General features: G+C 45.9%; 1 protein-coding gene across 1 annotated transcript in view; it reads left to right on the top strand.

Moving 5' to 3' along the window:
• Positions 1-13,687, top strand: part of ARL15 (ADP ribosylation factor like GTPase 15) — a 440,798-nt gene that overhangs the window by 167,311 nt on the left and 259,800 nt on the right. The window contains exon 4 of the mRNA XM_038765618.1: positions 6,626-6,685. Coding sequence (XP_038621546.1) covers positions 6,626-6,685 — 60 coding nt within the window. The remainder of the gene's footprint in view (positions 1-6,625; positions 6,686-13,687) is intronic.

The raw sequence follows: 13,687 nt of genomic DNA, 5'->3' as shown, positions 1-13,687 counted from the left end.
TAATTAAAAAAGGTATCTTGTAGCGTATTTAAAATAAGTATAGGAGAAAAGAGGTAGGGAGACCTTTTCTTTAGGTCTTTTCTTCCCTGTCTCTACCTCTGGCTCCTCTTTTCCTCTCTTTTCCACGAGAAGCAGTGTGACATAGTGAAAGAGCCTCGGCTTGGGACCCAGAAGATGTGGATACTAATCCCGGCTCTGCCACTTGTGCTGTGTGACCTTGGGCAAGCCACTTAACTTCTCTGTGCCTCAGTTAGCTCATCTGTAAAATGGGGATTAAAACTGTGTGAGCCCCACATGGGACAAACTGATTACCTTGTATCTACCCCAGGGTTTGGCACATAGTAAGCACTTAATCTCCCCCTTCTAGGTAGTGGAGCCGTTGTTGGGTAGGGACCATCCCTATATGTTGCTGATTTGTACTTCCCAAGCACTTAGTGCAGTGCTCTGCACACAGTAAACACTCAATAAATATGAATGAATGAACAAGTTACATAAATATTATTATTATTATTCTCCCCTCCATGCCCCTCCCACTACCTGTCTTCTCTGGACTCCATCCGTCTGTTGCATGTACTGTTGCTGAGATGATCTGAAGGTTGGACTGGCTAGAAAGGCATAGGCTTAGTGGCCAAGGGTTCTAATCAGAAAAAGCAGAGGCCCCTGTAGCTTCACCCCCATCCTTTCTGGAGTCAGGAATCCCGTGGGGCAAGGCACAGCCAACCGCAAGGGGAAAATATCACCAAATTGGTTTCCGATGTTAACTCTGGTCCACTGAAGAGTGAAGGGCCTTCTTTCACCCCTCCCACACCTCCAGCCAGATTTCGTTGTCATCGTATCACTCCAAGGGGCCATATAATCAGAGCCAGTTTGACTGTCGGGAACCATCTCAATATTTTCATTACTAATTTTAAAGTTCAATCTTCAAAGCCCTTGATGAAAAGGTGACCAAGTCTTGAATGCTCTCCTCCGCCTCTTTGGCTTGTCAGACCACGATTGGCTTGTCAGGACACGGATGACAAGCCAAACCACCGAGCCTCCTGGGTCAGGCTTGCGATCTGTAAGACCTGCCTTGGGAGATTGAGTTTCCCTGAAATCAGGTTAGGTCAAGTCTTCCTGTTTTTGTTGACATGTACCAGGGAAATGAGTCCCTTGTCAACCAGTTGGAGCAAGAGCTAAACAGGATTTTCCAGCATTTGAAGGACTGTCATATTTTACAGCATTCATTTGATCATTTTTGTTGAGCACGTATGGTGTGCAGAGCACTGTACTAACTTCATGGGAGAGTACAATATGAAGGTAGACACATTCCCTGCCCACAACGAGCTTACAGTCTAGAGGCGAGCTTACAGTTGTCACCCCAACTAATGTTGCGATACGCCCTTGAAGTCCTATGCTGGGGAAGTGTGTGGCAGTCTGACAAATAACAAGTACCATAATTACTATTATTATTATTATTATTATGTACTTACTATGTGCCACACACTCATTCATTCATTCAGTCATTCAGTCGTATTTATTGAATGTTTACTGTGTGCAGAGCACTGAACTGAGCGCATGGGAAGCACAAGTTGGCAACACATAGAGATGGTCCCTACCCAACAATGGGCTCACACTCTTCTAAATGCTGGGGTAGATACAAGTTAATCAGGGTGGACATAGTCCCTGTCCTACATGGGGCTCCCAATTTTAATCCCCATTTTACAGATAAGGCTATTGAAGCCCAGAAAAGTGAAGTGACTTACCCAAGGTCACACAGCAGACAAATGCCAGGACTTCCAACCCTATGAGGCCAGATTGGTTCTGCCCCCTTCCTTTCCTCTTCCCCCCCTTCAAGACCTTATTGAAGACAACTCCTCCACGAGGTCTTCCCTGACTAAGCGCTTCTTTCGTCTTCTCCCATTCCCTTCTGCATCTCCCTGACTTGCTCCCTTTGTTCATCCCTCCTCCCAGCCCCATAGCACTTATAGCTCTAATTTTCTTTATTTACATTAATGTCTGTCTCCCCCTCCAGATTGTAAGCTCACTGTGGGCAGGGAATGTGTCTGATATATTGTTGTATTCTCCCAAGCGTTTAGTACAGTGCCCTGCACACAGTAAGCGCTCAATAAATATCATCGGCTGATTGGATGATTATCTCTCAAACCCAGCCACATTTACAGGAACAAACAATGTGGCCTAGTGGATAGAGCATGAGCCTGGGAGTCAGAGAGACCTGGGTTCTAATCCCGGCTCTACCACTTGTCAGCTGTGCGTGACCCCTTGGGCCGATCGCTTCACTTCTCTGGGCCTCAGTTCCCTGATTTGTAAAATGGGGATCGAGACCATGAGCCCCCAGGTGGGACATGGATTGTGTCCAACCTGATTATCTTGTCTCTACCCCAGTACTTAGTACAGTTCCTAGCACATAGCACTTAACAAATGCCATTTTAAAAAATAGTTTCTACTTCTTCCCTTCCTCACCTCTTCCCCATTTTGACCCTCAACTCAGCGCCTTTAAGTTATGCCCTGAGAGTGTCATGTTGAGACATGACCCCCCCCCCCCAGCCATTCCACGATGTACCCCAAATGGAGAACTAAAATGATAACTGTTTAGCACTTCAATAGCCAACGACCTTTTTCAGTTAAAGAAAAATGTCATCAGATTGCCCTAATCCTTCCTTGGTAAAGGAAACATGGCCGAGTACCAGCAAGAGAGGTGTAAAATACCATTGGTTCAAAAGCCATGGTTTTGATACTGGCTCACCTCCCACATGTCCCAAGAACTTTCTTGGCCTCATTGCCTAGAACATTTTCATTTCCACTGGGTACAAAGGGGATAGAAATGTTGGCTCACCTAAGTACTGTTTGTGAAAATCTCCTCAAAGATGAAAAGTTTCTGTTAAAATCAGGGTTTTAGTTTACACGGTCAACTCAAACTCAAACTCCCCATCTCAGCAGGCCACAGTGTGGAGAAACCACCTCCCTCCATTGTACCTGGCTTCACAGACTGTTCGCCAGTTCAGACCCGTCCCCACCAAGGGGCTGTCAAGTCAGTCACGGTTGCAGGGATGAGTAGAAGTCTGATGGGCCACGGTGCCCCAAACCATGACCGCTTACTTCCCTGGACCCGGGAAAGTGGACGTGGAGAAACTTCACCTCTCCTACTTGTGGAAATGAGAATACAGAGAGATGGCCAACCTTCCTTTTCAGCGATGAAGGTTGTGGAGATCCCTGGTGTAGAGCTGATGGAGGTCTCATCCCCAGCCTTGGAGAAGGTCAAAGAAAGCTACTTGCAACAATCCCAGAGTAGACTTGATACCTATTCCCTATGTGGGCTTCCCCCCTCCTCATCCTTTCTCTTGTCTCTTTTTTCCTGTTTGCAGAATCAAAATGGCAGCTGCAGCTTGGTTTTGCTTGCTTACACTTACACTTGTATTACTTAGCTGGAATCTGCTTCCAAGATCTCCGCACCACCCCCAGGCCAGGTCTTCCTTGTTGCAGTGGCAGCTTTTCTCTGGGTTTTTTCCTTCCTTTTTATATCTTTAATTTTTTTTTTTTTGGTATGTACAAGCCCTTACTATGGGCCAGGCACCGGACAAAGCTGAGATAGATACAAGCAAGTCAAGCCGGTTGAACACAATCCATGACCCACATGGGGCTCACGGTCTCAATCTCCATTTTACCAATGAGGTAACTGAGGCCCAGAGAGGTGAAGTGAGTTGCCCAAGGTCATATAGCAGATAAGTGGTGGGGCCAGGATGAGAACCAGGTCCTCACTGCCAGGCCCAGTCTCTTTCCTCTAGGCCATGTAGCTTCCTGTTCCCACACGTGTTTGCCTTTGCTTGTGGAAGGATTCACTCATTCAATCATATTTATTGAGTGCTTACTGTGTGCGGAGTACTGGACTAAGCGCTGGGGAAGTACAAATCGGAAACATATGGAGACGGTCCCTACCCAACAGCGGGCTCACAGTCTAGAAGAGGGAGACAGACAACAACACAAAACAAGTAGACAGGTACCATCAGACTAAGTAGAATTATAGCTATATACACATCATTAATAAAATAAATAGAGTAATAAATACAACGCCAACGCATCCGATGAGATGATAGATCTACGTTAACACATGCTATCAAGTTAGGTTATTCAATAGGGTAGCCAACTTTTCCTTTATTGGAAGAGAAATGTCAGCCCTCCCGGGTGACTCTACTATCTGATTACCTTGTATTTACCCCAGCGCTTATAGAACAGTGCTTGGCACATAGTAAGCACTTAACAAATACCATAATTATTATTCTAGAAGTCCGCACGCTCTCTCCTCTCCCCAGCCCTGTTCTCTGCCTTTCCGATGCCACCCGTTGCAGTAGATCAAACTGTTTTCCCTTTTTCCCCCGCACTCCCACATGCCGATCCTCTAGCCTAGTGGAAACAGCCCGGGCCTGGGAGTCAGAGGTTGTGGGTTCTAATCCTGACTCCACCGCGTGTCCATTGGGGGAGCGTTCTTATAGGATCCTCAAATCATAACGTTTTCACTCCTTCCTCGAGGTGCAGGTTCCCTGCGGCTTTCCAGGATTATTCAGGAGAATTTACCAACCCTGTGAATCCTAGAGGTGGATAATTAAGAATGTCCTCTCCATTTTTCAACCCATTGAATAGCCTCCATATTTCAGGCTGTCATCAGCAAAAGTGTTTAAATTACGAATTGCTGCCACAGATGTTGGTTTTTCAAATTGACGAACCGCTGGAAGTGGCAGTCCGTGTCTCGCCTGCAAAGAACCAGCATGGCCTGATGGCTAGAGTATGGGCCTGGGAGTTAGGAGGTCTTGGGTTCTAATCCTGGCTACGCCACTTGTCTGCTGTGTGACCTTGGGCAAGTCACTTCACTTCTCTGGGTCTCACTTCCCTCATTTGTCAAACAGGGATTAAGACTGTGAGTCCTTTGTGGGACAGGGACCGTGTCCAACCCGCCTATCTTGTGTCTACCTCAGCACTTAGAACAGTGCTGGCACATGGTAGGCACCATAATCATTATTATTATTAAATCACTTTTCTAAAAATGCCTGGATATGGTCAGCATTTTAGAAACAAAGCAGAAACCGTAGACCTTGCTGATACCAGGAGGGATAAGAGAAGCAGCGTGGCTCAATGGAAGGACACGGGCTTAGGTTTAGGGTTCTAATCCCACCTCTGCCACTTCTCAGCTGTGTGACCTTGGGCAAGTCATTTAACTTCTCTATGCTTCAGTTACCTCATCTGCAAAATGGGGATTAAGACTGTGTGCTCCACATGGGACAACCTGATTACCTTGTATCTCCCCCAGTGATTAGAACAGTGCTTGGCACATAGTAAGCACTTAACAAGTACCATCGTTTTTATTATTATTATAATCATCTACATATTGTTGGGGTGTCCCCGGCTTGCTTAGTCCAGAGCTGGAGCTGGTCTTAACTGTAATCAAAGCCTCTAGGTGTATTGTCCTGCCCCATATATGCCAAAAATCTTACTTTACATTTACATATCACTCGAGAGTTTTGTAGCGTTTCACAAGCATTATTTTGTTAATCCATTTAACACCTCGGTGAGGTAGGTACATGCATCTAAACTTTCAGCTAACCTGCAGGCAAACTTCTGCTGCCAGTAGAATTGCCGTGATTGGCACTGGTTTTTTTGTTGGGTTTTTTTTTTTGCTTTTTTTTTTTTTTTACTTCCCAGAGGCCAGACACCTGGAAAAGCCTGCCTGAAGGCACAGGTATGCTGTAGCAAAGCAACCAGATAAATGTTGACGACTCCCCGCTTCGGTCTGTGTCTCTGAAACTTCAGCGAGTACAGATCACTTACTAGACCGAATCTATGACGCCTTTGGGCTGTGATCACTTAAACTATTATTAAACCAAATAAGGTTGCACACATAAGTTTTTGAATGGTGGAGTATTAGCCCAAGTAACCTAAATCACCTTGGGCGGCCATGTTCTGTCAGACTGCTTCCAACAGCAAAACAGCAAAGGAGGCTCTGACTCTTCTTTTCCTTCCTGACCCTAAATTATTGGTGGTGTCCAAATAGTCATAATTTCCTTGTAGGAAAACCAGGAAGAGTGGGCTTGATGTGGGCAATTAGCAACAAATGTAGTTACCATCGGCAATATCGTATTTAAGGGGAATGATGCTTCAGGCCATCTGGCTTGGAGTTATTGGTGCGTGTTACTCTCAAGTGGATGTAAATAAAAGACGCACAATATCTCAGTGGACATTATTCTGGGCTTCTAAAGCTGCAGTGTGCGTTGTTTTTTTTTTTCCCCATATTTTCCCATGAGGTATCTTGAACCCCCAAACTGGGACCTTTATTAGCTCTAAGGGTGAGATAATTGAAACATCTCGGAGGGATTATAGAACTTCAAGGAAGCTACAGTATAATTCATTCATCTGAGCGATCTGCAGAATGGTTTCATTTACTTAAATGGAAATGTGCGATGCGAGAGAAATTCATTCATTCAATCATATTTATTGAGCGCTTACTATGTGCAGAGCACTGTACTAAGCGATTAAATTCTGAACTGTGGGGGGAAAGATTTTTGTGGAATTAACTGGAAAATTTAGTTTTGCCTGATATGCTACTAACACTATTTTTTACTCTGCTTTCTGATTTTAGGTTTTAGTATAAAAGCAGTGCCATTCCAGAATGCCATCTTGAATGTAAAAGAACTCGGAGGTATTATTTCTTTTTTTTTTAAAAAAAAAAACACCACTCATGTCTAAACCAAATGCTAGCTTGTCCACATTGCATTTACTTGAAAAGGAGGATAAATGATCGTTTTAGCATGTTCACTTTGAGTGTATTATGGATATCGTTTCTCTGTGTGTTCTTTGCTTTTCATTAAAGAAAAACGTGACATTTCTTAGTTTCAAACTCCGATCATACACCCAGACACCAAAATGCATACACATGTTGGCTCAGCTGCCTGTTCCAAGTTTTAATGAAATTATTCTTCAGTGGGAATTATTCGATCATTATGGGTTCATGGAAGTCTTTAAAAAGGAAAGTCGTACTTTATGCCGAGCCAGAAAACATATTTGGGGGTTATTCTTTTTTATGAAATATTTACTGCATGAGAGCCCTTGTGAATGCATTTGCTCTCCAATAATAAATCTTTGCCCATAGGTGGCTTTGCTTGCTAAGAACTTTTAGTGGATAGGATGGACCAAGGAGCCATACATCACCCGGCCTTTGATGACTCTCTCTTGTTTCACACAATTTTGCTGGGTTGTGTCAATCAAGGTCTTAACTCATGTAAATAGAATTGGGCTCACAATGCAATCAGTTTGTTCCATGAACCTGCTTAGCCATCTAAAAGGAAAGACTTTTAAAAATTCCTTTTGAATCCTTGGTCATTCATTGTGAGTTTAAAGGTATCTTTGAAAATTCTGGGAGAAAGTTCTTTTAACCCTGTAATGATTTGATGTCGCGATGCTGGTAGTTCCCCTTTGACGATTCTTCAACATAAGTTGGCTTGTTTTGGAAAAGATGTTTGAAAAACTTGACGTCGTTTAAAACCTTAATGCTTTTATGAATTTAATCAGTTACTGTTTTTATCCACTGCTCTTACGTTGGGGGGTTAAATGCTTTCGGCCGTGAAGAAAAAGTTGGGAGTGTTCTGAGATGCCGTGCCTAGTTTAGCTGTATCTCTGCATTCTTAGGTTTTTCTTTCTTTCTTTTTATTTTATTTTATGATAGCACCTTAAATATCAGGGCTCCATAAACAACCTTAGATGAATTGTTTTATTCTTACCATACTGACGCTGCACATGCCTTGTTTCATAAATTGTTTGCTATCGTGAAAGAGTGCGAAGTTCTTTAGTGTCTTATTCTAGTCCTACATATACTTTTTTTTACTATTCTTACCATTATTCTTCTAGACTGTGAGCCCGCTGTTGGGTAGGGACCGTCTCTATATGTTGCCAACTTGTACTTCCCAAATGCTTAGTACAGTGCTCTGCACTCAGTAAACGCTCAATAAATACGAATGAATGAATGAATGATTAGCAAGCGGCTTAACTGAGTTTCAGTAAATTTTCAAGACTTCGGAAAACTCAAAAATAATCCCCCTTCCTTTTTACTTATTTGTTTTTTTCCACAATGAATTCCTCTCTGGGCCCAGAATTAGAAGGATGGGGCATTGCACAGAATTGCCTGCTTGTAAAGATAAAAACTATTTTCATGCTCAAAGACCTGCAATGATTTTTAGTAGAAAGACATTTGAAGAATTGTATGATTTCTCCTACGTAGACCGTGAACCCCATGTGGGTTAAGATTTACATCCAACCTGATTAACTTGTATCTACCCCAGCACTTAGTACAGTGCTTGGCGCAGAGTAGAGCTTAACAAGTCATTTTATTATTAATTGTTGTTATTATATTTCTCAACATCGTCATTATTATTTAGTTCTGCTGTCCTAAGGCTTTAGGGTAAGATGACTGGTCAAGGAATTGGGGGAGATATCATGGGGTTTCACTTCCCGATGCAGTGATAAATAAGAAAATAGAAAATAGAATCCAGAAGGCCAGCACATCCTCTGAAAGACTGTCAAACCGAGGGTGTTTGGCAGCCTGGCGTGATGCTTCAGACCCAGCTGAAGGTCTGCAGAGCTGAAAGTCCTGGGTTCTAATTCCGGCTCCTCCACTTGTCTGCCGTGTGACTTTAGGAGAGACCTTTCATTCCTCTGTGCCTCCGTTACCTCATCTGTCAAATGGGGATTAAGACAGTGTGCCCTGTGAAGGATGGGGACTGTGTTCAATCTAATAAGCATCATCCCCAGTACTTAGTACAGTACCTGGAACGTAGTAAGCACTTAAATACTATTAAAAAAACCAAAAAATACTGACCGATCTTCTCTCCGGCTATAGTATTTGTTAAGCACTTACTACGTGCCAACCCCTGTTCTAAGCACTGAGATAGATACAAGCTAACCAGGTTGGACACAGCCCCTGTCCCTCATGGGACTCTCTTAATCCCCATATTACAGATGAGGGAACTGAGGCCCAGAGAAGTGAAGTGACTTTCCCAAGGTCACACAGCAGACATGTGGCGGACCCAGGATTAGAACTCAGGTTCTTCTGCCTCCCAGGCCTGTGTTCTAGCCACTAAGCCACGCACCTCACCCAGGCGTCCGGTCTGACTCTTTGAGCAGGTCTGTCAGTGTCAGGGGCTGGACTTAATATCAATTGCTAGACAAGATCCCAAACCATAAAACTGTGGGACGTGGCCCTTCCCTCATGTCGAAGCTCTGCTCCAACTTGCACAGTTACACTGGGCGGGACAGGTGAGGAGAATCAGCGACAGCAGGAGACCCAATCAATCAGCCAATCTATCATATTTATCAAGCGCTTACCATGTGCAGGGCCCTGTACTAAGCACTTGCCGACTTGTACTTCCCAAGTGCTTAGTACAGTGTTCTGCACACAGTAAGCTCTCAATAAATACGATTGAATGAATGAGTGAATGAGGGTGCAATGCAACAGTATAACAGATACGTTCCCCTCCCACAACAAACTTATCTGAACAGCTGCCGGGTGGCGAGCTGAGGTTGGGAAACTGGAATGCGAAGAGGTCAGTGGAAGCATTTTAAGGACGTGGTCAAACAGAAGGCTTGGACCGCGCCATAGACCAGCTGAAAACTGGGAATCGGTTACTGAGGGCAGAGCGGTGTGACTCACTGCCAATCGAGCAGGGAGTGGCCCTCACGGAGCAAAAGCTCTACTCGGAGAAAGGGACCGGGAGGCGAAAGAGAAAACAGCACAAGGTACCGCACACATTAAGCCCAGCATCACCATGAGGGGCAGCCTCTTTGTGCGGCCGGGGTGGCTGGGACTCTGGCCTCTCATGGGCCCTTCCACTCCCTGGTGAACTTCACCAGGTCCAGAAATCCCCAGCTGCTGCCTGGAAATGGTCAGAAGGTTAGGGAAAAGCAGAGAGTCTGCCTGACAAGGGGAAACTCAGGAGGAGCTGAGGAAAATGGAGGACCGGAATCGACAATAATAACGATAATAATAATGGTATTTGTTAAGCACTTACTATATGCAAAGCACTGTTCTAAGCGCTGGGGGGGATACAAGGTGATCAGGTTGTCCCACGTGGGGCTCACCTTAATCCCCATTTTACAGATGAAGTAACAGGCACAAAGTCACACAGCTGACAAGTGGCGGAGCTGGGATTAGAACCCATGACCTTTGACTCCCAAGCCCGTGCTCTTTCCATTGATCCACGCAAGCACTCCTCTCCGAGGTCACCCCCACCCCTGACTCCACAGAGGGGTGAACTGGATTCCAACGAGAGACTCGTGGGAAAGCCGACTCAGCTTTCATAGCGTACATTTTGGGCTTCACGTGGGTGGTTCCCCAATCTCTATCTTTTCCTCAGATCTTTTCCCCGTGCCCGTTTGGATTACCTCACTCCCTCTCAAGGCAAACCCCAATTGGGTCATGTTGCTTCAATCTTAAACTGAGCATAGATTCACCCCGTCCTTTCATGCCCTCTCTCTTAAAGAATCCCACTCCCCGTCCACCCACCCCACCCAACATTTTAAAAAAATCCATTCATCCCTGTTTTATCGCTCCAGGCATCACCCAAACACTTACTCAGCCATCACAGCACTTTGCAGACTGCTTCCTTGTCAGACACCTTTCCCCCACTTTTTTATGGTATTTATTTATTCATTCATTCATTCCATCGTATTTATTGAGCACTTACTGTGTGCAGAGCACTGTACTAAGTGCTTGGGAAGTACAAATCAGCAACATATGGAGATGGTCCCTACTCAACATTGGGCTCACAGTCTGGAAGGGGGAGACAGACAACAAAACAAAACATGCAGACAGGTGTCAAAACCATCAGAATAAATAGAATTATAGCTATATACACATTAATAAAATAGAATAATAAATATGTAGAAATATACACAAGTGCTCTAGGGAGGGGAAGGGGGTAGGGCAGAGGGAGGGAGGGGGGTTATGGGGAGGGGAGGTGGGGGAGATGAAAAAGGAGAATGTAGTCTGGGAAGGCCTTCTGGAGGAGGTGAGCTCTCAGTAGGGCTTTGAAGGGAGGAAGAGAGATAGTTTGGCGGATGGGAGAGGGGAGGGTATTCCAGGCCAGAGGTAGGACATGGGCCAGGGGTCGATGGCGGGACAGGCGGGACAGGCGAGAATGAGGCAGAGTGAGGAGGTTAGCGGTGGCAGAGGAGGGCTGGGATGGAGAAGGAGAGAAGGGAGGGGAGGTTGGGTGGTGGGGATGGGTGGGCGAGGTGATGGAGAGCCTTGAAGCCGAGAGTGAGGAATTTTTGCTTCATTGAAGGTTGATAGGCAACCACTGGAGACTTATGAGGAGGGGAGTAACATGCCCAGAGCGCTTCTGTACAAAGATAATCTGGGCAGCAGAGTGAAGTATAGACTGAAGCGGGGAGAGACAGGAGGATGGGAGATCAGAGAGGAGGCTGATGCAGTAATCCAGTCAGGATAGGATGAGAGATTGAACCAGCAAGGTAGCGGTTTGGTTGGAGAGGAAAGGGCAGATCTTGGTGATGTTGCGGAGGTGAGACCGGCTTGTTTTCGTGACGGAATGGATACGTGGGGTGAATGAGAGTGCAGAGTCAAGGATGACACCAAGGTTGCAGGCTTGTGAGACGGGAAAGATGGTTGTGCCATCTACAGTGACGGGAAAGTCAGGGAGAAGACAGGGTTTGGGAGGGAAGATAAGGAGCTCAGTCTTGGACATGTTGAGTTTTATGTGGCAGGCAGACATCCAGATGGAGATGTTCTGAAGGCAGGAGGATATACGAGCCTGGAGGGAGAGAGAACAGGAGCGGAGAAGTAGGTTTGGGTGTCATCAGCGTAGAAATGATAGTTGAAGCTGTGGGAGCGAATGAGTTCACCAAGGGAGTGAGTGTAGATAGAGAACAGAAGGGGGCCAAGAACTGACCCTTGAGGAACCCCTACAGTAAGGGGATGGGAGGGGGGAGGGGGAGCCCATGAAGGAGACTGAGAATGAACAGCCAGAGGTTAAGCACTTACAATGTGCCAGGCACTGTATTAAGCATCGGGATAGATGCAAGCTGATCAGGCTGGACACAGTCTCTGTCCCAGTCGTCATCCCTACTTTACAAGTGAGGATAATGAGAAGTGAAGTGACTCGCCCAAGGTCCAGGGTTCTAATTCTCCCTCTGCTACATGTCTGCTGTGTGACCTTAGGCAAATCATGTCACTTCCCTGGGCCTCAGTTGCCTCATCTGTCAAATGGGGATTAAGACTGTGAGCCCCATGTGAGCAGGGACTGTGTCCAACCTGATTAACTTGTATCTCTCCTAGGGCTTAGAACAGTACTTGGCACATAGTAAGCGCTTAACAAGTACCATAATTGCTATTACGTGGTGGAGCCGGGAATAGAACCCAGATCTTGTGTTGGACTGTGTCTAACCCGATTTGCCTGTATCCACCCCAGCGCTTAGTACAATACCTGGCACATAGTAAGCGCTTAACAAATGCCACATGACTCCCAACCCATGCTCTTTCCACCAGGCCACGCTGCTTCTTCTTAAATGCTTCTCTCGCAAACGCCGTTTTCCTCAAATCTCTTCCTTATCTCTTTATCGCCCAAAGTCCGACACACTTCACCACAATGGGGTTGTGAAAGAGCCAGAAGTAGGGACGTGCCCGGCTGGAGCCATGCCACCCGCAGGGAAAGTTTCCGACCAGAGAAGCACCTCGGGCACCTTGTGGGAGGCGGTGGATGGGCTTGGCAAGAACTCTGACACCAGCTGGCCAACGTGGGTGGGCAAGATGGTCAGCGGTTCCTGAGGTGAACTCCCCGCCCGCCTCCTGCCAAAATTTGCCCGGAAAATAGGAGAGAGAGGGTAAGGGGGTCTGGCCAACCCTCGAGCACTAGAATCGCTCTCTTCAGGCTGGTGCTCTCTCCTCAAGTCTTTACGAATGGACCAAAGCTCGTTTAACGTCTGTGACAGGGCACTCCATCATCATCATAACTGTGGTATTTGTTAAGCACTTACTATGTGCCAGGCACTCTTCTAAGTGCAGGGGTGGATCCAAACTAATCACATTTGACACAGTCCCTGCCCCTCGTGGGGCTCACAATCTTCATCCCCGCTTTACAGATGAGTACAGCGCAACAATAAAGAGTGACAGTCCCTACCCAACAATGGGCTCACAGGCTACAATACAACAGAGCTGGTAGACAAGCTTGCTGCCCACAAGGAGGTTATGGTCTAGAGCTAAATACCGTTGATTTTGGAGCCTTTGTGAAATGTTGGGTTATTACTATTTAACAGGTCTCATTCCCTTTTTCCCATTTCTGTTGTTGGGGTAAGGACTGTGAGGTCATCGTCTAGGCTGTGAGTTCGTTGTGGGCAGCGACTGTCACTCTTTATTGTTGCACTGTACTTTCCCAAGCCCTTAGTACAGTGCTCTCTGCACAAAGTGCTTAATAAATACATTCGAATGAATGAATTGTGAATCAGCGAATTTCGACCGGGTTCTCTCCCCGCCCCCCACTCCATTTGAAAATTCACTCTCTCTGACATAGGTGCAGTTTGGAAAAAAAGGTTGTCCCTCCTTTTCTTGATTGGATTTGGGAATATGGGTTTATTTTGTTACAAGCCGGCCTTTCCCCGTAGTAGTCTGAGTTCCCTCTCGGGTTTTCCCCCCCAC

This window comes from Tachyglossus aculeatus, chromosome 23 (assembly GCF_015852505.1).
Source record: "Tachyglossus aculeatus isolate mTacAcu1 chromosome 23, mTacAcu1.pri, whole genome shotgun sequence".
In the NCBI taxonomy this organism is placed as follows: domain Eukaryota; kingdom Metazoa; phylum Chordata; class Mammalia; order Monotremata; family Tachyglossidae; genus Tachyglossus; species Tachyglossus aculeatus.
This window is presented reverse-complemented; position numbering and strand designations above follow the sequence as displayed.